The sequence below is a fragment of the Leptidea sinapis genome, chromosome 7 (assembly GCF_905404315.1).
Source record: "Leptidea sinapis chromosome 7, ilLepSina1.1, whole genome shotgun sequence".
Classification (NCBI taxonomy): Eukaryota; Metazoa; Arthropoda; class Insecta; order Lepidoptera; family Pieridae; genus Leptidea; species Leptidea sinapis.
The window spans coordinates 9,551,171-9,577,849 of NC_066271.1; the positions used below are offsets into that span (position 1 = coordinate 9,551,171).

Below are 26,679 nucleotides of genomic sequence, written 5' to 3' on the forward strand. Positions count from 1 at the left end.
TTCAAAAAGGTTTTTTTTAGCATCCAGCTTCCTTGAATTGAGAGCCGCTTGTTTTGCAAATACCCCCGCATTTCTATCTCATTTAGAACCAGAGATATATGATCCATTAAACCTAGTAACTCCAATTGCTAAAACAAAATCAAAATCATACCTAGTAAATGGTGCTAATACTCATACTATTTTTTTAATATGGAATTGGCCTTTACTATGTTTTTGAATTAGAAAACGATGTTATACTATAGGTACTTACAAATACCAAAAATGCTCGTACATAACACAGCAAGTCAACTTGTAGTGCGTATGGCTACAGAGTAGCACGAGAAAGAGATTAACTACTTATTATTGCGTATTTAGTGTTTTTCTTTACTGCATTTTTTTTAATTTGACTTATTTTTTTACATTAGGTACGGCAAATAAACTGAGAATGCCAGAACTAAGTGTCAATCAAGTTGCAAGGGCTGTTACTTTAATTGAATCTGAGGGTAGCTACAAACATGTGGCCCAAACATTAAGAGTATTCAAATCTGTGATACACCGAGCTGTCAATAAGTATCTTCAGAGCAGACAGTTTACGAGACTAGAAAGAAGGATAGGGATGTAAACGGAGAATTGTGATCAGAGTTACCAGTGGGAGGCACCTTTGCACAGGATACCGGCTAGATTATGGGTACACAACGGCGCCTCTGCCGTGAAGCAGTAATGTGTAAACATTATTGTTTCGGTCTGAAGGGCGCCGTAGTTAGTGAAATTACTGGGTAAATGAGACTTAACACCTTCTCTCAAGGTGACGAGCGCAGTTGTAGTGCCGCTCAGAATTATTAGGTTTCACAAGAATCCTGAGCAGCACTGCATTGTAATGGGCAGGGCGTATTAATTGCCATCAGCTAAACGTCCTTCTCGACTCGTCCCTTATTGTCATAAAAAAAAGATTAGCTTTGTTTATCTTCAAAGTCGTCCGAAATGAGGTCGGAACGTGCATATTGATGTAGAATCTGTTATGATGGACCGTGAGTCGGGAGTCGGGAAAACCTGGAGTTGTGCGTCGTTCGGCATATATGGTGATACTCAAGAGGACGTAGTCGCCGTACTTGAGGTAACCAAAGAATCCGATGGCCATGCCGCTCAGAGTTATTGGGTTTTTCAAAAGTCCTGAGCGGTACTGCATTGTAATGGGCAGGTCGTATCAATTACCATCAGCTGAACGTCCTGCTCGTCTCGTCCCTTATTGTCGTAAAAAAAAGAGATGACCGTTTTATCGTTATAGCATGCTTTCTAAACAAGACCTTAACTTCTTCTGGTGCAACGGTTCTATCTAGAAGCGCAGCTCCAAGAAGTTCGAGGCGTTACGTAAGCACTAAAACTGAGTAAAACACTGAAATAAGCTGTAATAAACTCACATTTGCCTGCCAGAGGCCCCTTTTTGCCAGTTGCCATCGAGTAGCTCGATTTGATTTTGCTCGCAATCATGACAATTTCAATGATGAGGCTTGCAGTTAAATTCTATTCACAATTCAGTCTAGATTTTGCATAACGCTAGCCGATAAATGGATTAAAGTGTGGAGATGCTCGGGAGAGAGGTAGCACACTGCAACATCATTTAAAAACTGGCATATGGTGAAGGGTTAGTTCTGGTACGTAGGTATTTGTATAGGGGGACGTATGGATATATTTGTCATTGAGAAAGGCACATTAATAGGTAATAAGGCTCTTGGTAATTTCAACCAGCAGTCCATGCCGCCGTTGCACATGAGGAATGACACCCTGGCCCATACGGCAAAAGAGAAAGCCGATCTCCTGTGCAGTCTTTTTGCCTCCAACTAGACTCTTGACGACAACGGAAAAACACCGCCGACCATCCCGCGGTGTCAGAGCTCCATGCCTGAAGTACAGTTCCGACAGAAAACTGTTAGGCGAACTCTGTTTTCGTTGGACGTCAGGAAGTCGAGCGGGCCGGATGGCATTTCTCCAATCGTGCTTAGAACGTGTGCCCCTGAGTTGACGCCGGTGCTAACGCGTTTATTCCGGCACTCTTATTCAAAAAGCGTAGTCCCTGATTCATGGAAATCAGCCCTTGTCCGTCGATCCCAAAAAAAAGGAGACAGTTCGGATCCGGCAAACTACAGGCCTATTGCTATTACCTCCCTACTCTCCAAAATCATGGAGAGCATAATTAAGCGCCAGCTCTTGGTATACCTTGAGGATCACCAGTTGATCAACGACCGACAGTACGGCTTTCGCCATGGTCGGTCGACTGGCGATCTTCTGGTATACCTAACACATAGATGGGCGGCGGCTATTGAAAGCAAGGGGGAAGGCCTGGCAGTTAGCCTGGATATAGCGAAGGCCTTTGATTGTGTATGGCACAAAGCGCTCTTCGCAAAACTTCCATCATTTGGGCTTCCCGAGAGCTTATGCAAGTGGACCTCCAGCTTCCTCACTGGGCGCCGCATACAGGTCGTTGTCGACGGTTATTGCTCGAATCCCAAGCCCGTGAACGCTGGAGTGCCCCAAGGCTGTGTGCTATCTCCCACGCTGTTTCTTCTGCATATCAATGATATGTTGGACACCGCCAAGGCAGCACCGGTGATGCCGTATACACGGGCCATGCAGGTCTCTCTCGGGAAAACGTCGACCAGTGCCGGGAGAAACTTGTGTCTTCTATCTTGTCCAATTTAACCCCCAGAAGACTCAAGTTTGCGCGTTTACCACAAAAAAAAACCCCATTTGCCGTATCACCGCTCTACGAGAACACTTCCCTTAAAGCCTCGCCTAGTATCGGAATACTGGGTCTCGAAATCTCGAGCGATTGCCAATGTCGTGGCCATCTGGAGGGCAAAGCCAAACTGGCTTCGAAGAAACTGGGCGTCATAAATAGAGCACGGCAATACTTCAAGCCGGCCCACATTCTAGCGCTCTACAAAGCGCAGGTCCGGCCTCACATGGAGTATTGCTGTCACCTCTGGCGCACCCCAGTATCAGCTCGATCCATTTGACCAACTCAGAGCAGCTCGAATTGTCGGGGACCCAGTACTCTGTGAACGGCTGGATCACTTGGCGTTGCGTAGAGACGTCGCTTCATTGTGTGTCTTCTATCGCATTTATCACGGGGAGTTTTCCGAAGAGCTGTTCAACCTGATTCCTGCCACCGAATTTCACCTTCACACGACACGACACAAGTTACGATATCATCCCCGCCATCTGGACGTGTGACCGTCCTCCACAGTGCGGTTTTCAAAGAGCTTTCTTCCTCGTACCACGAAACTGTGGAATGAGCTTCCTTGTGCGGTGTTTCCGGGACGATACGACATGGGTACCTTCAAGAAAAGCGCGTACACCTTCCTTAAAGGCCGGCAACGCTCTTGTGATTCCGCTGGTGTTGCAGGAGAGTGTGGGCGGCGGTGATCACTTAACACCAGGTGACCTGTACGCTCTTTTGTCCTCCTATTCCATATAATAGCGGTGCGGAATGCAACTGACATTTTAAAATAAATTCTAGAATCATTAGCCATTCTAATAGCAGATGGTTTTGTTTTTATGGTTGATAATGCACGCCCCCCATACAGCGGCCGTAGTTGTTGAGTACGTTTGAGATGTGGATATCGATGTTAGGCCGCCAAAGCGGAGAGAAGCCGTGAAGCTGTCAGGTTCAGGCCAGAGCGGAGAGTAATTTGAGATCTGTTTATACAAACGCTGTCGGGTGTGCGAGGCGCGAAGAGAAGGCAGCGGGGAAAAGGTCGCGCGCAGACAAGCATCTCCACTCCTCTCCGCTTGATCCATTTCCACCGAAGCTAAGCGGAGAGGAGATGTGGAAATAACGTTATCAATATACATCTCCTATCCTTTCCGCCTTGGTGAATATCAGGCCTTATGAGGTGTCCAGCATGCTCGCCCGACTTAAACCCAATAGATCATGGCCGGGACAAGCTTGGGAGACATATCAACAAAAGAATATTCAGCCCCGCTAGTTTCAGAGAACTTAAAAACGTATTACAGGAAGAATGAAACGCAATCGGCTAAGATTTTATTGATAATGTGATAAGGAGTATGCCAAGGAGATGGTGGAAACTGTTCGAAGAGCTAGAGGAGCAATACTAAGTATTGATTGTAACCCCCTTTCCTAAACTTCATCGAAAAAAGAATAAAATGTTGTATACAAAAATGTTTGGTTCCCATATTTTTTTTAACCTTGATTTGGTATATTTTCTTTCAGCATCATCATCAGCCGGAAGACGTCTACTGCTGGATAAAGGCCTCTCCCGAGATTTCCACGACGATCGGTCCTGCGCTGCCCTCATCCAACGTTTTCCGGCAATCTTGACCAGATCGTCGGTCCTCGGTCGGTATATTATTATTACCTATGTGAGTAGGAACATTTTTCATGCACATAATAAAACCTTCCCTATGCGATGTTAGCAAGTGTTTCATTTCATAGATACCAATAGGTAAGTCAATCAAACAAAACCAGGTCAAGAATGTAGCTATTGATTCCTTGGATGCGCATTTGATAAAATACTGCCAACTTACCTAAAACTTAAATAATAAATCTTGTAACACAGTAATAATACGAAGTAATACGTATAATTATCGGCACAATTTTAACCGAGGAAGTTTTCAACTTTGCTATCTCCGCCGTCTATGAGAAAAAGAAGGAATTTCTTAAAAATTTATAGATTTATGGTTAGAATTATTTTTAGAAAGTAGCATTTGTGAAGAGGATCTGACGACCACCGGAAAATTTTAAAGTATTTCACGTGTGGTGAGAAAATAGTTAATGGACTAAAATTCAAATGGAATGAACACCATGGGAATTTCTTATCTTTTTATATTGTTTTTCTTTGTCAAAATGAGTGAGCCTTATGAAGAAATTTTATTTAAATTTGTTTTAAAATTTTGCTACAATAAATGAAAAATGCCACGCAATTTCTGAAGATTGATGTCCTGGCAAACCTGAAAGCGGATGGTTGTGCTCGGAGTTGAGGAACAAAACCATTTTAATAGTTGGGTGGACCGCAATAGTATCAAGAACCTTTATGAATGTTGATCGATGGTCTTGAGTGCTATGTGTGATATTGAGGACTTGTTTTTTTTAATGGAAAAGGAGGACAAACGAGCGTACGGGTCACCTGGTGTTAAGTTATCACCGCCGCCCACATTCTCTTGCAATACCAGAGGAATCACAGGAGCGTTGCCGGCCTTTAAGGAAGATGAACGCGCTATTTTGAAGGTTGCATCGTCCCGGAATTACCGACAAGGGAGCTCATTCAAAAAAAAAATGAAATTTAGTTTAGTATGAAACGTGCAGTCAATTTACTAAGTTTGAAATAGTATTAATTACAGTAGTAAGTATAAATTGTTATATCTCAAAGGGTTTCGAAAGCGTTTTCGTTGAAAGCTCTCAGACGGCTTATTTTTTTTTCGACACCTCCAAAAAATACCGTTCTTATTGAGAAAAATATATCCAAAAACTTAACAAATTATAAATATACTAAAACCTTCCTCGAGAACCACGCTATCCAAATGGATTCACCAATGGTGAACAGCATGAAAATCGGTGCTGTAGTTTTTGAGTTTATCGCTAACAGACAGACAAACAGACGCGGCGGAGGGATTTGTTTTATAATATGTTAAACAAATAAAACTGTAAACAAAATTTTATGAACGATGCGGGACTCGAACCTCGCGTTCCGTGCGAGCGCTCTTTCCAACTGAGCCAACCGTTCGAATGGAGCATCGTTTATAAAATCTTGTATGCTTTGCTCAACTCACAGGTTGTGGCTTCATCCACAGGATCTACATTCCAAATCTCTTGCAAATCTTAACAATTGTAACAACGCGAGAGGTCGCGGGTTCGAGTCCCGCATCGTTCATAAAATTTTATTTTCAGTTTTATTTGTGTAATTAAACCCAGAAGTGAGGGTTATCACTTAAATACATAACAAATTGTTTATAATATTATGTTGTTATATAAATTACTTGAGCAATCATTGATTAAAATTATATTATAAAATAAAACAAACTGTTAAATTTGCGTTTTTAATGAATATCTAAAGTTAAAACATTTTCTGCATTATTACATAATACGAAAGAGAAATTTAGATACTATATGCAAGTTGAAAAAGAAATTTATAGCACTGAATTTAACACAGTAAAACAGATCTAATATTAATTTTACCATAATAATATGTAGCAGACTGCACTCTGCGTTATACAACTTACACTTAACAGCCGTTCTCAATAACCTATCTATCCTTAGTTTAACTAACGGATACATTGCTGTCACCGTTTAATGACAAGATCTTATCTATGCATAGTTATAGTCCAATGCTATCTGTCAATACGCTATTGAAATGTAAGTAAGCGTAAAAGGATAGATTTGTCTACCTCTAGTAAGTTAAACTAAAGATAGATAGGTTTACAAAACGGCCGTAGATAAACAACACTGCCAAGGATTGTTAGCAATATTGTGCACTAATTAAAATAAATATTTAAAAATACTTTAAATGTATTTTTTGTTTAATATGCTAAATATCACAATCCTTTGCAGACATCAGTCGGTAACACAAAACATTTTAAGAAACGCTTTTGTCCTCTAAACAAATTTGTACGTTTGACGTCCTTAGTATTACATTTAAATATTCAACACATCATTAGAACCAAACAAATAAATAAATAAAAAAAACAAAAGGTTTCTTTAACAGCGGCCGTCTACGGACCACTGTTAATCCGGACTTCTAAAGTCCAATCAAATTGACTATATTTATTGAAAGCAGTTAATTTCAGCCAAGGAGCAGCTGTTAACAATTCAACTGGAATAGAATTAAGCTCTGTTCAAACTGAGGCTACTAATCGAGCAGGACGCGGTACGAAAGTCGCTCGCGCCGATTGTGTCAGCGAACTTGTATGGTCGTGTTCAAATTGACACGAGTAGTCGCTCAAGTTGAAGCGAAACAAGAGCGAGACGCCCGGCGGGATTGTTTTATCTCACAATGCATTATGTTTCTCCACTGAATAACCAAAAATGACACGCGGGAAGCCGCGTCAGTTTGAGAGGCTAAGCGAGCGAGCGAATCGCTCTAAAACGCGTCCCGCGCGTTATTCGCCTCAGTTTGAACAGAGCTTTAGCTTTTTAACTAGCTATCACTTTTCAAATGCCGATGTAAATTATAGATGCAAGTTACGTCCTAACACTGTGACGCACAGTTAAGGACGACACACAACTATAGCAAATTACATTGAATTGTTGCGAAGTGTCATCGCATTGCACTGCGGTGCGGCGGGTAGTGTTGGGGCCTTGCCCTTACTTTGCGCATTGCAACTGAGAGTAGTCCGCATGGCCGGCTATACATTAACTTCGACCGGGACCTTAAACAACTAAGTAAAATGCTAGTAGTCTAAACTAAACAACACGACTTTGATAATCACATCTATACTGGGTAAGTGGAGTAAGTGCGACCTAGCGTTATAGACTTTTTTCATACTCATATTTAACAAAATTATACTATGCAACAAAATGATAAAATATAGATGCAAATAATCTCAAACGGACTAAATGTAATATAACAAATTTTGATAATAAATTCAATAATTATTTCAATTCGTTCATTTCCCATCTAACAAGCACTACAGATATGAGAGTGTAACGTTTGTCACAATCACGGATTGACTTCATTGGGCGAATTTAAACGCGGCTATTTCAGGAAAATATTTTCACAAAGCTTTAAGGGCCGGTATCCACCAAAACGGAGAGCAGCGGAGATGTATTTTGATCACCAATGAGATTTCGTTTTTTTCACATGTCTCCGCTTAGCTGGGGTGGAAATGGATCAAGCGGAGAGTAGAGATGTCTCATCTAATATATAAAATTCTCGTGTCATGGTGTTAAACATTGAACTCCTCCGAAACGGCTTGACCGATTCTCATAAAATTTTGAGTGCAAATTGGGTAGGTCTGAGAATTGGACATCTATTTTTCATCCCCCTAAATGTTAAGGGGGGTTCCGAACGATTTTTTTTTTTAATTTGTTTGATTATGAGTCAGCATTAAAAAATACATACAACTTAAAATTTTCACCCATCTACGATCAACATTTACTTTTGTATCGCGATTTTAATATCGGCAATACAACGTTTGCTGGGTCAGCTAGTTTTTCTATAGAATTTTGAATCGCTTCGAGCAATCAAGCGGCGCGTTAGAGCGGAGATACTTGTAGGCGGGCAGCCCGCGCTCATTCGCCCCTTTCCCATCTGCCGTCTTCCCGCGCACCCGAAAGCGTTGCTATAAACATAAACACATATCACAGATGTGATCCTCTCCGCTCTGGTGGAAATAATCTGACAGCTTATCTCCTCTCGTCTCCGCTCCTCTCCGATTTAGTGGATACCGGGCCTTATTTCAATGCCTGACTATATACAAAACACTAAGTTATTTATCGTGACGGCATCAAACCCGTTGTATTTTGTATTTTATTAGTTCGTCGCCTCTGTAATAATACTGATGAGTTAACTAAAAGTATAACCGATTATTATATATTCGATAAAAACACATTTGCATAATTTACCATTAATAATAATGCTTAGCATTCAATTGGAAAGAGTATGAACATTGGTTTGATCATTTTAGCAAAATCTTTTGTACATCAAAGCGATGCCGCTATATTTACTCAAATAGAATCCGTTGCAGAATGACAGGCGAACCCGAAGTAGGCTAATCATCGGACTAAACTTCGCTTCGACCTTTTTGTCAAATATCTATTTTATCCCTATCTGACACCTGTTTCATATATCGCCGTGATGTATATGCCTTTTCAATTAGGAAAATGTCGTGAAATTTCGGTAACCACTATTTCACCCTGGCTGACTTATAGGCAGACCAAGGCAAAGAAAGACCTTCGCACATAAATACTTATTGTGGGAATCACTATGAAAAATGTTCCGTATTTACTTCAGTACTTGTAGTAGATACCCAGTTACAAAATGGTACCACCAATTAGAAATAGATGACATATTGACGAAATTTAATTATTATTATTAATAGATTTCCCAGTTTATGCATTTATCAAACTTAATATCCGTATGATCATAACTAAAACCTAAAATTTTCCTCATCCCGAAATTTTACATTCGTCTCATTATCGCGAAGCCAAAATTTTTGAAAATTTCACTTCTGCCACGTGTGAATGAAGAATGTTAACGGGTATGCGAAATCGCGTGAAACTGTGTTACAATAAAGTCTATATGAATATAAAAACACTGGTCTTTGTTTCATTTCAAAATACCAATTAGTTCAGATTTTACACACATCTAAATTTCCCATAAATATAAGCCGCTATGTGACGTCACAGGTCAACACTCACTCCCTTATTTCATTTACTAGCTGACCCGACATACGTTGTTCTGTTGATAATAAAAAAAACTCTTGCGGGTAAATTTCGTAAAATCCGTTCTTAGCTGACCTCTACTCGGTGAAAAAATAAAATCTACCAAATTTTAAGTCTTTAGCTCTAATGGTTCCAGAGATATCGTGATGAGTGACTATATACGTGGAAATCTCTTATATATATATATAGATTTAGTGGTTGTGCATTTAAGTTTCTGCACAACACATGACTTTCTTATATTTAAATTAAACATTTCAAACAATATTTACGTAATCTCGATCAAGTGAGCCGTGCCGGAGCGTGGAAAATACTGCGCGAATGTTGACTTATGACGTCACACGTTGCGAGCACCGGTCGGTCGAAACTCGCGCCATGCGCATATGTTTACAATTCCATATCTCGGAAACTAATTGAAGTATCGAAATAATTTTTACACACAATTTTTATATTTTCTATACAGAATACGAAAATGTTTCCTTTTTCAAGAAATTTAAAGATCCGATGCACGGGGATAACTAGACGCAATTATTTAACCAATTGAATATATCGTCAGAACAAATCCAGTAACAAAGTATTACTACCGATTGTGTATATGTCAAGACTTAAACGTATCACAACGTTTTATATATAGATAGAAAAAAATATAGTATCAAATAGATTTAAGCTACATTTAACAGTACAATAAGCATGGAAGTTACAATTTTATTTCGCTTCAGCTCAGATCACATTCGATTCAACGAAAATAATACTTTTCATGTAATTCGAGATAAAAGAAAGACACAGGTGTCGAAGTAATTGTTAAAGGGATAAGTTATTGATGAAGTTATAACAATTATATCTCACTGTACGTTTAAAAGTAATTCACTAACTTATTCAGTTCTAGAAGTGCGCCGTTGTGGCTGTATTAAATAAATCACTGTGCTTATTAAGTATAGTTAAAGTACTTCTACGTTTCTATAAGCGTTAAAGTTAAAAATATTGTTTCCTTATAAGATATTGGAAGAATAACCTCCTATAATAGTACAAACGAATGATGGATCAGTTCGTTAAGCTCATTTCAGTGTTAAAACATCTGATGCAATCAAAATGGAAGAAATTCATTCATCTTTCGGATTGATTATGATTGCTGCGTTCATTTCCTCCTTGGCATGGTCTTTATCACCCCAACCCCAAAGGTGATGACTTCCATCACCGGTGCGCTTAACTCGGCTCTGGATTATTTCATCAGAGACAGTTTTAAGATCGTAAGCCCAGCCAATCTTCGCGAAGAAATTGATAAAATTTGTTGTGAAGTTGAGCCTGTTGTTACCGAGTTCGGCAGTCTTATAATCCCACGGGAATGTGTGGTGGTAGTTATGGAAGCCCTCGCCGAGAGCGAAGATCGACACGGAAATGTTTTCGGATGGCTGGATACTCTTGTCGTAGGGTTTGTCCCCCCACTTGTGGGCGGCTGAGTTGACCAGCCACGTGACGTTCAGGATGAAAGCGTAGCGGAACATGGCAGCCACGAAGTACGCATTGACCCACGACTCACCCCAGCAATAAACCGGAACCACGGTTGGCACCACGAAGCACGCCAGCGGCATCAGCAACATATAGTACCTGCAGCAACGACAACGTACAACTTAATTGCATAACATAAACGCCTACAAATTAACCTTAAGTTACTTTTTCAAGATATGTTTCTTAGAGTATGTAACTATATGGAGACGCAACGAATCACATAATTAAATAGTTTTAAATAGAGATACGAGCTCAGAATTTTTTACTCGTGATTTAATAGACGAGCTAAAAGTGGAATTTTGACTTATCGAGGTAACACACACAAATGACACTAATTGAAGTTATACTTCTCTAGGGACGTTAAAAAAAATGATTGAGTGAAATTTTAAGATGCGCGCGCATCACTAACACAAAAGTAACAGGTTGAAATTGGTTCCTAAAATTTTTTAATGTTTGCGTCATTCGTATTTTTTTTTTTTTTGGATGTTCCGTCCATTATTAGGACAGGCAAAGGGTTCTAGCCCATACAGCCGTATTCATTATTTAATAATTAATTGTCAAAACCATCTTTGCAAACATTTTTACGTAAATAAATCATTTTAATGATAATTGCTTCGTTAGGCCAAAGAAGTATAACTTCTTGGGTGCATACATAAGTAAACAGACACTTTTTTATGAGAAAATATTTCTATTTGAGGTCGGCGGAAAAGACTCTTGCTCTGCCGACAAACGTGCGATGATAATAACAGAGAGAAACTTACTTCTTCTGGAAGCGGAGTATGGGATCGGCGTAGAGGTCGCTCAGGTCGAGACCCTTGCCTTTCCGCTTGAGCTCGGGGTGTTTGCGGACGAGCAGCCAGCCGATGTGCGAGAAGAAGAATCCACGAGTGGCGTTGTGAGGGTCGGCATCCGTCTCCGAGTACTTGTGGTGCATGCGGTGATCACGGGCCCAGTCTATCGCCGAGTCCTGCGACAAACATTACAACCTAAATAGTATAATATTATGATTCAAGCGAAGTTGCTTATTATACACGAGGCTGTGGGTAGCAGTAATCGTAAATCAGTTGCTCACGAGTTTCATACGCACTTTATCAACATACTTGCGAGGAAAAAATCTATATTTATAATCAAAACAAATATAAAAGAAATGCATGGGAGATGGCGCGCAAGTTTGCTTATGCTTACACATTACTGCTTCACGGCAGAAATAAGTGCCAGTGTGGTACCCATAATCTAGTCGGCATCCGGTGAAATGGAGCCTCCCAATGGTAAAAGGTGATTGGTAAAATTGTAAGGTGATTGATTACATATAATACTTCAACATTATAATTTTAGTTTTAATGTTATAACAAATTATTGTGAATTATAAATAATTTTATGAATATAAATGTTATTTCGTCTAAAAGCGGCATAAAACCTTTGTTTAAAAAAAAACTGTATTACACGGTTAAATTGAAAATGCTCTGTTTACTCTCATATAATTTGCTTGTTATGCTATTTCTAAGTTAGGTACAAACTTAACTTTGTAGTGATAATTCTATTACGCACTAGTGTGTAATATTATTATGCACGTGTGTGTTATAGCAAGAACGATGTAATAAGGCTCACTTTACGTACAAGTTTTTTTGCACTAGCTACGACATCTTATGTCTCAAGGTGACGAGCGCAACGTAGTGCCGCTAAGAACTTTTGGGTTTTTCAATAATCTTGAGCGACACTGCATTTTAATTGGCGTATCGATTACCATCAGTTGAACGTCCTGCTAATTTCGCCCCTTATTTTCATACAAAAAAGTTACTTAGGAAATGTGTGTTCAAGCGAATTTCGACCTACTTGTTTATTATGACTGAAGGACATTAAGTTGGGTCACGATTCAATTTTGTCAGTAGTACATAACAATAATATATTATAGACAATTGCGACTCTCATAGTTTCTTAAAACGAGGGTTTTGTACAAACTTGTATTAAAAATATTTTGATGTGAAACATCTATAGCCGCACGTAAAACCGATTTCTGGCGTGGCGACGCATGCCGTGGCGACGCGTCGCCTTGTCACAGTAATACCGTCCTCAGAGGCAACATCGAATATAACTATTACCGAAGTCACTGATTAAACGAATTAAGTAGTCACGAGTTGAAATAAATTCGTAAATTTTTGTATTTAATGAAAATAAATGTTTATTCAATAAATAGTCACCGTTATCTGGAAAAAAATCGTGATATTTTATTTTATCATTATGACATATTTAGTTTCTATCACAATATGTTTTTTCCTGCATATTACTTTTTACAATATAATGTCGATGTTTCACATCTGCCAGGCGTCCCATGACGTCTCACATTATGTTGTGATAACCAAATACAGTAGAGTAGAACATCATCACTCCGTCAGTCATAACCTACACAGCTCGAAAAATATTTTCTTCAATCCTCAAAACAAATTTTTTATAAATATTAATTGATCTACACAATTACACAAAGAAAGAAAATAATCCCCGTCGATATCCCGAAAGATATATAAATAAATTAAACCTCCCAAAATCAAATTTAGTACTATATACATCGAGTCCTTATGTAATGTCTATAAAAATATATAATAATCTGCCAAACAAAATTCGAAGCATAAATGATGAAAATGAATTAAAACACTGAAAAACTTTTTATTAGAAAAATGTTACTATGCCGTAAATGATTTTTTAAACGAGCCAAACTAAAATAAATTAAAATATGGGTCTCCCTACTACGGTCTGCTGTTCAGACCAAATTGCGACACCCAAACTGGGTATCCATAATATACTGCCTTGTATAATAATTATAGTATTAACTTCGAATGTTATATTTAAGGACTATTATTATGGAATTGCAATAAATTGAAATTGAAACCTCCATTCCCTATTCAAAATATTTTCCCTCAATAACTCAAGTTATAAGCATTTTTTTTTATAAATCACAAACAAATATTTTCATGTCTCTAAGTTCAACTTTGCTTGTTCTATTGTAATCACTATGTTGTAACGTATTTTGGATTTTAGTCAGAATATGATTCTAGGTCCAATGGTTTAATTTATGGGTTCTGTTTTCGACTGTTTCGATTTTATCACAAGTTCAATAATTCGAAACAACCACCCGTCAATGGCCGCCTCCGGATTGTTTAATACTCTAAGACATAAATTAATGCGTATAACACGTTTTATTCGGTCTAGGTCAATGACCCAGTAAACTTGCTTACTGAACTCGTTAATTATTCATAACTGATATATTATTACGTAAAAGCACTTAATTATTATATGCATGTTAATTAAATGTACAATTAAGTATAAAATATATATTTTGGATGAATTTTTCAAGTGAAAACATCACTAGCCGCGTTGGGCACTTTTGGTTGGGGAAAAATCTTATGGGTTCGCGTCACCGACATGCTCATGACTGGCGCACGCGATAATAAATAATTAAAAAATAAATATAAATACATAATGCTATAGTTATGACACTTTTTGGATGGATGAAATCTCGTGAGTTCGCGTCACCGAAATACTTAAAGCAGTATATCTGTAGCTATACAGCTGACATATTGTGCAATATTAGTGCTGTGTACTTATATCTTATAAGTGAAATTGAAGTGTAAAGTCCAATGTGTATAAACTGTGTTGAAGTAGTGTTTTTGTTTGATTAATATATTATTGAAAATAAGTTTGATAAATTTATTGAAATTAACATTTTAATTGTTTTTAAACATTATGAATTTGAATACTAAAAGTTTTAAGTATTTTTTAACTTCTATCGGTAGTTGGTGGTTAAAAAAATATATTTTAGTTTGTTGAATACTAGTGTACTGCAGACGCAGACAGGCTGGACCCAACCCCGTATTACTCGACCAGTTTGGGTGCAACATTGCATTAAGTACTCTATTTCCTTTACTCACGTACTATCATAAACTCCAATGTTAAGGCTGGGGACCGAGCCAACGGCCTTGAGCAATCGAGCGGAGCTAGGTTACCTCTCTCGCACAAGATCGCCACATTTTTAATATAGAATTAGAAGCATTTTTTATTTATTACAAACATAATACAATTTTATTTACAAAAATAAAAACATGTTAAATAGTATTGGTAAACAGTTAATAGTTTTTCATACAATTTTTATCTAGATTGAACGATTAACATGGCTACAACTGTAAGGGTTCAGGGGTACTTTGGTATTTTTTTTCGTTTCATTAAATGATGTAGATGAAGCCACAACCTAAGAGTTGAGCAAAGCAAACAGAATTTTATAGCGAGGCGGTACTCGAACGGTTAGCTCAGTTGGTTAGAGCACCGGCACGGAACGCCGGAGGTCGTGGGTTCGATTCCCGCATCGTTCATAAAATTTTGTTTTTCAAATTTTATTGTGTATTAATCCTAGAAGTGAGGGTTATCACTTTAAAAACATAACATATTGTTTAGATGTCCATTAAAGATAGAAATGTAAAGAAAAAAATAATTTTATTCACATATACTGTAGACACAAACCATTAAGAAATGGTTTCAATTATGCGGTATCTTGGCGATTTCTCGGGATAGCGGCCTTAAGGCGACGCTAAATGCCAGCGACCTTGAGCGATATGAGTTCACGGCTGCCGGCCCGCCATATATGTAACAAAGCCAATATTTTCAAAATTCTTGAGTGGAAAATAGTTTATATGCTTACAATCCTCGTTATTCACTACTAATCTGAATAAATGAACCTACACAAAAAAGTACAATCTATAAGAATAACTTTTCTGACAGAAGTACCAAAAAATGCGTCACGCCATGCCAATAAACTTGAAACTTCAAAGAAAAGTGGTAGTTCAAAAAGGCTCGGCAGTGTTAACTATAACCGACAGCAAGCATTAGCAACCTACAAATAAGACTTAAGGATATGTGTAACAGGATTAAGTAGTGTTCATAGCTCGAAATGCTATACTTTCACCACAAAACTTGTCTAAAAACACCATGTTTGCGTGTTTTCTGCTTACTCTTCGCCTTAATAATATTGCATATGAACCAATACAGGCGCGCCGTATCGGCATATTGTGGTATCGGTCAAAGCTTTTGTGCTAAGATGTAGATAAGATAGCCATTTTAATATATTTATCTATTGCTGTATTTACTCAATACAAATTATTATTGCATCTTAAATATTTATTTATTTCTGCTAAGTATGCTGTGTACACGCCCTCGTGGTGTTGCAGCATGTTTTGTTTATGTTAAGCTGATACTTTTCTTGTATGTTATGTATTTCTTGTAATTCTGTTGTGTGTATTAAAATAAATAAAAAATTTGACGACCCTGGTTCATAATAAATACTCATATTATTTTTGTAATAACAAAGCCATTTTTAATATATTTTAAATCAAATGAAAATGGCTTTATTTATTAACTTATGTGTAAAAAGAATCACTCGTGATTGTCGTTGAAAAGTTATAACGTTTTATCATTTAGTAGCACATTACATAACGTTAAGCTTTAGTGAGATTTTTTTTTATGAAAATAAGGGACGAGACAAGCAGGACGTTCAGCTGATGGTAATTAATACGCCCTGCTCATTACAAGCAGTGCCGTTCAGGATTATTGAAAATCCCAAAAGTTCTGAGCGGCACTACAATTACGGTCGTCACCTTGAGACATAAGATGTTAAGTTTCAATTGCCCAGTACTTTCACTAGCTACGGCGCCCTTCAGAGCGATACACAGTAATATTTACACATTACTTCTTCACGGCAGAAATAGAAGTATAAAACTGAGAGTGGCGTTACCCTATAAAAAAATATTTACAGATTCATCATTTTAAAAGTTATTACAATGCAACAATAAGCCACGCGCTTACTCGATAAAGTAAATTAATTGATAAACCGCAAGAGTTATTGAATGCTGCAAGTGCATAAATCCACACACACACTGTAATATAAAGTACGCGTGTATATTACATCAACTTTAAAAAAAACAACCTGCGTGACCTGCGCGTGTCAGTGTTAACAAACGCCAATCAGCCTTCTGTTATCAAGGATGTGTCTAGACTGGCCAATGTAATAACAACTATAAAAAAAAATACTTATGTCATTTGAAAATGGAGCACACCGCGAGTACTTTTAGTTTCTGTGATTATCACTTGTTTGTCATTGTTGCAGCGTATTAAAATTGTTCGGCAGCAAGGAATTTAACTCGACAATTTTTTTTTTATGATTTTCGCTGTGGCAATTGGCAATTAATGAGGCTCCATCTCGTAGCTGTGTGTATTTCTAGTTCAGTGAACTCAGACGTGTACGAGATGTGGCGACTTTCGTCAAGATACCAACTGATTGACACTGATACAAAATTACTTGTCAGATTTGTAATTTATGAAATTTTTTATATACGCTCACAAAAATCGTCACCTTCTTGCTCTTAATAGTAATTTTCATTATTATAACTCTAGAAATAAGGGATTGCTTGTAACTAATTCTAGTAGGCATCATAAGATACTATTATGTATCTTATGTACCTTTAATACACTTTTATAATAAAGTCCCAGCCACGGTTCAGGCATTATCTATAAATAAATTTAAATGTTTTATAATAAAATGGCTCTGTCGTAAATCCTATTACTCCACAGCTGAATATCTAGGTGATCGGACGGCCTGGGACTAGATTATGATTATTATATAGCGATAGAAATGACTGTACAATATTGTATATTTTTATTGAAAAGAGCGCAAAAAAATTATGCTGGGAGAGTTTCTTGCGCCACTTCTTCTCTCTCAGAGCGCAATTTGTTTCCGAAGCGGTAGTAGTATCTAGTAGTTATTAGAAATGCCATCAAAAAGAATTCTAAAGGAATCAATTTTGAGAAAATAAATGCCTTATAACCTGAACTGTATCAGGTATTTGTATGAGACAAGTGGAAAACATTTTGCAAGATGAAGCGAAACCACTGCGGGTAGATTGGTGCCGTAACTTGACAGAAAATATAACTGAGGACAGTCATTGATGTTTATAATATCGTCACCGGTGATGAACCTGTGGGTATATTGATTTGAACCTGAACGAAAAATCCAATTGGGGGAATGGGTCTTTTAAAGATTTGCCTACGAAAGTCTTAAAGACAAACCGGTTGCAACTTTTTTCGACAAATCGGAAAATACATTATACAGTAAATACATGTTTAACCACAGGTTTTCAAAAAGTTTGCGCAAAACGCTCTCGCAACAACGCGATCTCATATTCCGCTCATGGTGACGAATGAGTTTTTAAAGGCCTCAAATATAGAAATGATGCGACATCCAGCATCAAAGAAGTCTACGATTGACAAGCTCTGATGAAGCCGTGAATGTGTTCCAATAGGTGAGGCAAGACTTTAATCAGGAAGACTGGAACAACTGCTTTATGAAATGGTTCCGAAGAATATGAAGGCATGTAACTAGCGTAGAAATATACTTTGGAAAACAATAAATATATCATAAACAACATGTGGCATTATTAATATCTGTCATTCCTCTATACTTAAACGAGACTCCCTTAGAGATTCAAAAATTATATATAAATAAAAATAAATATAAGTCATCGTTAAAAAAGTACTTTTTACAAAATCCTTCATTAATATAATTTTTATCTGCGGTAAGCTAAGTAGACAACTAATTTGTAATTACTAACATTTAGTTGATAATTATTTTTTATTTTGCATTTTATTGATTTCTATACTACTTTATTTAAAACAACATCTTGTAATAACTGTATTAATTGAAAATAATTGTTCTTTTCTTTTTAAATATTATGTAATTTCATTTTAAGCGGCTTCACACACAGATAAGCTTCCTAAAGTTTAAGTGTGCGTTATTATATTGTAAGCTATAACTATATTGTATTTTAAATAAATATTATAAAAAAAAAATAGCATTTTTTTATCACAATAATGGACAAGGCGAGCAGGACGTTCATCTGATGGTAATTGATACGCCCTGCCCATTGCAATGTAGTAACGCTCAGGATTCTTGAAAATCCCAAAAATCTGATCGGCACCACAATTGCGCTCGTCGCCTTGAGACATAGGATGTTAAGTATCGTTTGCCCAGTAATTTCACTAGCTACGGGACCCTTTAGACCAAAACACAATAATGCTTACACATTACACTGAAGCAGTAGCTTCACGGCAGAAATAGGCGCCATTGTGGTACCCATAATCTAGCCGGCATCCTGTGCAAAGGAGCCTCCCACTGGTATTTAATTCCATTAGTATTTTGACCATAACTCTGCATTTCTCTTTCAAAATTGAACATTATTGATGTTTGGAAGCAAACATGAACCTTATATTTTTGTAGTGCGGATCAGAGTTTTTGGGTTTTTCAAGAATCCTGAGTGGCACACAGTAATTTTGATAATTGGTTGATTTATTCGTTTAGTAGTTAAATATTAGAACTTTAGATGGCAATTCTGTCGCATAACGTCGTGTGCAGTAAGCGCAGTTTTTTTTAAAGCCATGATGGCTGCCGCGAAAAATTAAGATTTCAGCAATATGGGTATCATATCCGAGGTTATCGAGGGTGGAGAGAACGATTTTGGGATCATTTTTGAAATCCAAGATGGCCGCCGCGCAAAATTATGATTTCAACATTATGGATATCGAATCCGAGGTTCTCGAGGGCGCAGAGAACGAATTTGAAAACGAAAACCATGAAAATGACACCCATGAAGAGAGGTTGGTAAATTTCATAGGCGCCATCTTGGATTTCGATTTTGTCCCGATATTCGTTATTGTTGACCCCGAAAACCATGAAAATGACACACATGAAGAGAAGTTGGTAATTTTCAAAGGCGCCATCTCGGATTTCGATTTTGACGCAATATTCGTTATTGTTGACCCCGAAAACCATGAAAATGACACCCATGAAGAGAGGTATGTAAATTTCATAGGCGCATTCTTGGATTTCGATTTTGACCCGATATTCGTTATTGTTGACACCGAAAACCATAAAAATGACACCCATGAATAGAAGTTGATAATTTTCATAGGCGCCATCTTGGATTTCGATTTTGACCCAATATTCGTTATTGTTGACCCCGAAAACCATGAAAATGACACCCATGAAAAGAAGTTGGTAAAATTCATAGGCGCCATCTTGGATTGGACAGTATCAAAGACAGTATAGTAGAGCTTATAAAGAAAATTCATGTTCGTACAGCGATCTTTCCGAGTACGAGCTGCTTACAACCGACGCAGTGTCTACCCACGACGGCGGCCGAGCGCGGACTGACGATGTTTCGAATTTCGATAGATGATAGATCTTTCTGTGCAATGCGTACGGAGTGACAAAATAAAATAACCCTTAATACCACACTTTAAAGCTCATGCTTATCAGAAAAATATATGAATTTTAGACGATTCATTTATATTTTTTTCTGAGATTATTTATAACATATTCACTAATTTATTTCCCGTGTTTTTGAAAATATTATATCTGCATTCCTTACGTAATTTTTAAGAGACAAAATTATGTAAGTAGTAACAGAAAACTGATCCTGAATGAAGCCCCATTTCGTCAATTTTGTGTGAAGAGGTAACGGATAATCGTTTTCACGACATAAAATATCAAAATTTCAAAGCAAAAATTTCCCGCTCATTGGAGATAAAGAAGTAATCTATTTGTGGCAATATTTAGTTTTGTTAGATTTAGTTTCATTTCATCACAAACTCTACCGAAAAATATCTTATTTTTGTCGGATTCGTAAACGCGTCCTTAATATGACTTGATTCTTCGCCGAGTGGGCTAAAATTATATTCGAGTACTGTGCGGCTGGTTACAATTTTATAAATAAATTTCAATTAATGTGAAGCATGTGAAGCCGGTAGCCTTACTTTGTAACTTCTTCAAGACAGAATAAACTTATATACTGTCAAAAAACTTTACGTGTAGGTAACTGACAATACTAAACATCTTACATTTAATCAAACCCTAAAACAGACAATGGCAAAACTGACCCATGTACCTGTCAAATACACGGTAGCACTGGCTATAAGGAAAGGTCAGCACACAACCGCAAATTTGCCTGCATACAAATTAGTTTCAACGAGGCTAATATTAATTTCAATGACTAACCAGATTCGACTAACAATAATATCTACGTACAAACAACTAAACAAAATGGTTTTATGCTTAAAATGTCACTCGACATATTCTCAAAATCGTCCAACGTGCCGCATTCCACACCTTTATAACACATCATTTCCAGGGTTAGATATTTTCTGTCTAACCAAAAATAAATTCACCAAAAATGTTAAATATATAATATAAAACAATAATTACGACTGTCAAAATTACTAATATTGTGATTACATTTACATTTCCGTCTATAAAACTCTCATCATAATACCCAAATGCCCCACATAACATATACACATACCCACACAAACCCCACACACACACACACGGAAGCAAACTGAATGTTATACAAACTCTCATTTTTCTTTTTTCAGTTTATCTTTAGGAAGCTACTTAAGAATTCTGTCTTGCCTAAATAATATAAAATCTCTGTTGGCCCATGTTTTGTTATACAATACTTTAGCAAATAAGTGATGTTATTAAAATTTACAGAGCCATGTAGTAACATGCGCATAGTAATGCGAGCTTGTACCACACTAACGAAAAAAGAAATATTATGACTATTAAGTACATTTATGAAAATTTAATTTACGTTCACAAAAATCGTTAACTTTTTGCTCTTAATAGTGATTTTTAATTATTATATCACTAGAAATATGGGATTGCTTGTAACTAATTCTAGTAGGCTTCGTAAGATACATAATAGCTTTAAGGGAAAATTAATTAAGGGTAAGTAAATGAAATAAATTTAAATGTTTTATTAAAAAAAAATGGCTCCGTCGCGTCGTGAATCCGACTACTTCACAGCTGAATATCGAAGTGATCGGATAGCCTGGGACTAGATTATGATTATTTTATAGCAATAGCAATGTCAGTACAATATTGTATATTTCATTAAAAAGAGCGCAGAAAAAAGAATGCTGGGAGAGTTTCTTGCGCCGCTTCTTCTCTCTCAGAGCGCCATTTGTTTCCGAAGCGGTAGTAGTATCTAGTATATTAGAACTGACATCAAAAAGAATTCTAAAGGAATCAATTTTGAGAAAATAAATGCCTTTTATGCCTTTTAACACCACGAGTATTGAGGCAGCGAGTGCACCAGTGGAGGGTTGTGTGCGCAACATGCCGGCGGTCGCGGTGGTTGATCCTGCCGTGAAGCAGTAATGTGTAAACATTACTGTTGCAATCTGAAGGGCGCCGTAGCTAGTGAAATTACTGGGAAAATGACACTTCACAACTTATGTCTATAGGTGACGAGCGCAATAATTGTAGTGCCGGTCCGAATTTTTGGATTTTTTAATAATCCTGAGCTGCACAGCCATCCATAAACTGAACATCCTGCTCGTCTCGTCCTTTATTTTCATAAAAAAAAGGTAGTGACATGGCATTTGAATTGTGGGTGCAATCCAGAACGGATCTGTATGGTATGGCCACCACCTACTACTTTTTTTTCTTTAATATGTTTATCTATGTGCAATATAATTATGGTTCCAAATAGTTCGTTTTTCCCCAAATTTTTATGTTGACATATAATAGTCTTGATAAATTTCTGAATTGTTCTTGGTAATAATAATATTTGAGATTATAGTGACGACACTATAATATATTAATAAATATGATTAAATCTCAGCAATAGTTGCACAATAATTGTGCATGATAATTATTAAGAATATTTTTATAGTTGTGAGAAATAATTATTATTTTAAAGTTCTAGTGGGATAGATTCCCATTTGTTTGGTGAAAAAAATATTTAGCCATTCCATCCTTTTTCGGGCATTTTACTTGTTTTCTCCAACTGCGTAACTAAGCAATTAAACGTAGACATTAATCTCATATTCATAGGAACAGACAGGAGCTAAGTTGTATACCGTAAAACTATTTTTACACGATTTTTATTATCTTCACCTGTATGATGTAGGTATGTTTGTTTGTTACCGACTGATTTGGGCACAATTTTGAGCCACTTTTACCGGCCAAATTTCGTTTGAAACATTGATTTTTTGTTCATTTATATAATTTTCATCTATTGCCTATAAGGTAGGAATTGATGTTAATTTTAAATTTCAACCATTATCTTTAACTGAGTTATGTTATGTATATGTATATATATGGAAATTTAATTGATTTCGTTCGGATAATATAAGGAAATTTTCGAATAATAGTTTAAAAAAACACACTTTTATAAAGTAACCAATATTTTTAGTTTTCTATAACAAGCATGTTTTTTATTTTTTAAGTTTAGATATCCTTGTATTGAACTTGCTTTATTCACAGCAAATAGACTCGCTGCATATACCTACTCGTAGTTTTAAGTTCATACATATTGACAGTTTTAATTGAAACAAAAAACATGTATTTCATTATAAAGTTTTCATACATTATTATCAGTGACAAAAATACCACCATCTTAAGCATAATAGCAATTTTTTTTTCTCTAAGATCTATAGAGTTAAGGTTTAGATAATTATTTCAATTTCTCTAATCTCGATTTCCTAGTGAAACCTTCTTTAAATGTAAAAACACTTGGGACTGTCAAATGCATAATACTTAAAACAAAAATAATATATCATGTAAGGCGTTATCAATCATTTATAGTACCAGCATTGTCTGTTTATGACTGATAAAAAAGCTGACATTGTTATAAGATAAAAATATTTAGTATTAATTAACGAAATCGCATGAAACATGTCCGAATGTTTACATTGCGTTGCTGCCTAAGGTTAAGCTGTTAGTCATAACAGATATAAAAGTTATGTTATCAGTTACCTGAAAAGCCAGTGTGTTGAAGATAACAAGAATTAATCTCAGGGGCCATGTTGCTTTATATGATTTATGTGCCCACAGCCTGTGAGCACCAGCGGTTATACCCAACCCGGACATAACATATAGCACATAAGCTGAAACAAAATTATTTCGTTAATATTAAATTAAGGAAAAAACTATTTACTAAAATACTTATTTGGGGAGAAGGTTGGAGATGAGAAGCGGTCCAAAATATAAAATTTTTCTTTAATAATCAGTGTTTTATACTTTCGCTTTAAGGCAACAACAAATAAATAGTGAACAATGAATGCACGCTAGGCCACTTTGCTCTCACATGTAGTAGAACTCAAACTGAACAATTGGAATTGGTATCCAAACAACACAAATGAAGCACAACAGTGGTAGTTCGTACAAGTTGTAGCCTCTTCAATGATGTGCCTACATTAGTAAAGATTTTACAATATAATGTTTATCTACATACATTCTACAGTTATAGGCATGGCAGATTGCAGGGACCGCCGGATTAGACAGGGGACAGATTACCACAGGGTCACTGTATATGGAAGAATACTGCAGATGTAACGGACTTGTATTGTACAACAAATATGCAATGCTTAATGATGAAACATTACATTAATAATATTTACATATAATTTAATATTTTTAAACAACAACACTCTTTTAAAAGTAAGAATATTACACAGCAGCAAAGCAATTTTATATTACAATGGCTAAACATGATCCTATTATTTGCAGTTTTTTAATTGTTAGTCCCAAAATTCCCACCAAATATATATTTTCAAACTATAATCATAATAATAGCGAATTTTAAGGATAAACAGCAAAAAAAGTGAAAATATTTCATTAATAAAATATTTAGTATTCTTAATATATTGTTTATTTTATTGTAGATAGAATTCATGATAGGCATATTGTATGTACAAATAATGCCTACAAAATAATGTAATAAAGTATTGACAATCATATTGCTAAGTAATTGCTTAGATGTTGTGATCTCATCAGCTAAGAGGACAATAATGATCCCTATAGAGATTACAATCCTTCTTCATCTATGTTACAGACATTGCCTATATCTTCCATGAAGCCTAATAATAATGGCTATTCACTTTAGATATTACAAGGTATTTCATAATTTAAAAAAAAAATCTACATTTTAAGAACTGACTAAGCTAAGTGGTATGTCAATTAGTCTATAGCTTTTATAGATTAGTTTAATAGCTTTGTTTAATATTAATATAATTAAAAAAAAATAAGTACTCACCAAAGACATCTGTTTGCCATTTTGCTGAAAATAAGAACAAGTATCCTCCATAAAGAGCTGCAATATGCAAGTATGTGAAAGCAATTATGTTTCTCCAGACATATCTTCTAGGATAATTGTCAGCTTTTTGTATAGGTGTCGTATGTAACGCCATATCAGCTGTGGCTGCATCACTTTCAAATAAAACACCATTTGCATCTGATGATTTAGGTGCCATGTTTATTACCTGAAAAATAATGTTTTATTGATTTCGTAGTGCGAATTTCTAAGTTTATTGAAGATATCTTATAAACTTTACCGGCAAGAAACATAGAAATCCAGTAAAGGTCAAGCTCAAGGAGATTGATTATCGAAATTCAGCTGTATTGCGGATAAAATATTGCGAAAACCAAATTTAGCTAACGGCGTAGTTGCAAGTGGCTCAGATGACAAATAACTAGGTAATAAGTTAGGATGCTGACGATACTAAGGCACGTGATGCGTGAAATAAATATTGTAAGTAATATAGTTCCTCACATTTAACAAGTGTTATATATTAAGGGTACATAGCTCTATTTTAGTATACTTAACAAAACATGGCACAATATTTATTTTACCTGTCTGTTATCATGAATTAATTGTGTTAGTAATAGGTATTAGGTACGATTCTATGAATGATTATTAATTTAAACCTTTATTCAAATTTAACACCACTATGTCACTACTAACCACACTATAATCACTCTCGCTCCAATGACCAATCTCGCATAAAAAGTCGTAATTTGAATTTTGACATGTTCTAGGTACATTGACATTATTGTTTTTTTATTGATGACAGTGTTAAAAATAAGCACAGTAGTATAGTATTTTAAATGATTTTTTAAAAATATTTGCCATTAGAGATGGATTAAAAGCCGGTTATAAAAAATATTACCTACCTACTCTTACTCACAATGTATTTATTTAACCCAAGAATATATAGGAACTAAAAATTTATTTCTAATACTTGTCACCTAACAATATACATAATTAAAAAATATATTTTAATGTTAAACGCCTAACTCACCTTATTAATCAGTTAATTTAAAATTAAATAACGAAATTTAAATGATTTTAATAAACACTGATGCACTGTTGTCACTTGTCACTGACAATAATTGACTAAGAAATATCTACAAAAAATTTCATTTAAATTACTTTCATTGCTATTGATATTGATTGGTAGCATGAGAGGTCAAATTCAGCACTACAGCTTCACGTGTAACTTCACTGTATATAAAGTGTAATTTTTAGTCATATTTTAATGTAATGTTATGTTGGCGTCGTAACTTCGTAAGTCGCAACTTGGCGCGGATAAAATACAAAACGATGCAATCACGATCAGAGGCTTCGACAAAGAATGAAAGATGATCAAAGAACTCCAACTGTACTATACTATATAAATTAGGTTGGTAGAGGCTAGCATTATAACGGCTGCAATGAATATGATTGGATGACGAAGTGGCGCGATACTATGACCACGTCATTCGGCGACCCATTGAACAGCCACGAACGTGTATATCCAGACAGCATGTTTGCTGAACACAATTTAACCCTTATAGCTACGGTGCAGTAATTTCGTGTGAAATTGTGCAATTTTATTTATTTTATAGTCAAGATTTTATATGTATTCAATACCCACGATCA

At 36.1% G+C, this 26,679-nt stretch overlaps 1 protein-coding gene across 4 annotated transcripts; it reads right to left on the minus strand.

Moving 5' to 3' along the window:
* Positions 1-6,019: 6,019 nt before the first annotated feature.
* On the minus strand, positions 6,020-26,413 carry LOC126965461 (acyl-CoA Delta-9 desaturase-like). Of its 4 annotated transcripts, none has more exons than XM_050809088.1 (5): positions 26,060-26,413; positions 25,015-25,240; positions 23,736-23,866; positions 11,641-11,846; positions 6,020-10,978 (listed from the first exon to the last, which is right to left on the minus strand). In XM_050809088.1, exons 2-5 carry the CDS (start codon positions 25,229-25,231, stop codon positions 10,474-10,476), a joined length of 1,059 nt encoding a protein of 352 aa, XP_050665045.1. In that variant the 5' UTR covers positions 25,232-25,240; positions 26,060-26,413; the 3' UTR covers positions 6,020-10,473. The 4 variants fall into 4 exon arrangements, with proteins under 4 accessions (XP_050665045.1, XP_050665049.1, XP_050665046.1 ...); XM_050809092.1 differs by lacking the exon at positions 26,060-26,413 and adding an exon at positions 25,723-25,795; XM_050809089.1 differs by lacking the exon at positions 26,060-26,413 and adding an exon at positions 25,611-25,751.
* Positions 26,414-26,679: the final 266 nt, after the last annotated feature.

Bases quoted from the DNA above. Each gene is read 5' to 3' on its own strand.
- LOC126965461 (XM_050809088.1), bottom strand. From the start codon at position 25,231: ATGGCACCTAAATCATCAGATGCAAATGGTGTTTTATTTGAAAGTGAT. The intron at 23,867-25,014 runs GTGAGTACTTAT...ATTTTGTTTCAG, and splicing joins ATGGCAAACAGATGTCTTTG to CTTATGTGCTATATGTTATG. The intron at 10,979-11,640 runs GTAAGTTTCTCT...TCGTTGCTGCAG, and splicing joins ATACTCCGCTTCCAGAAGAA to GTACTATATGTTGCTGATGC.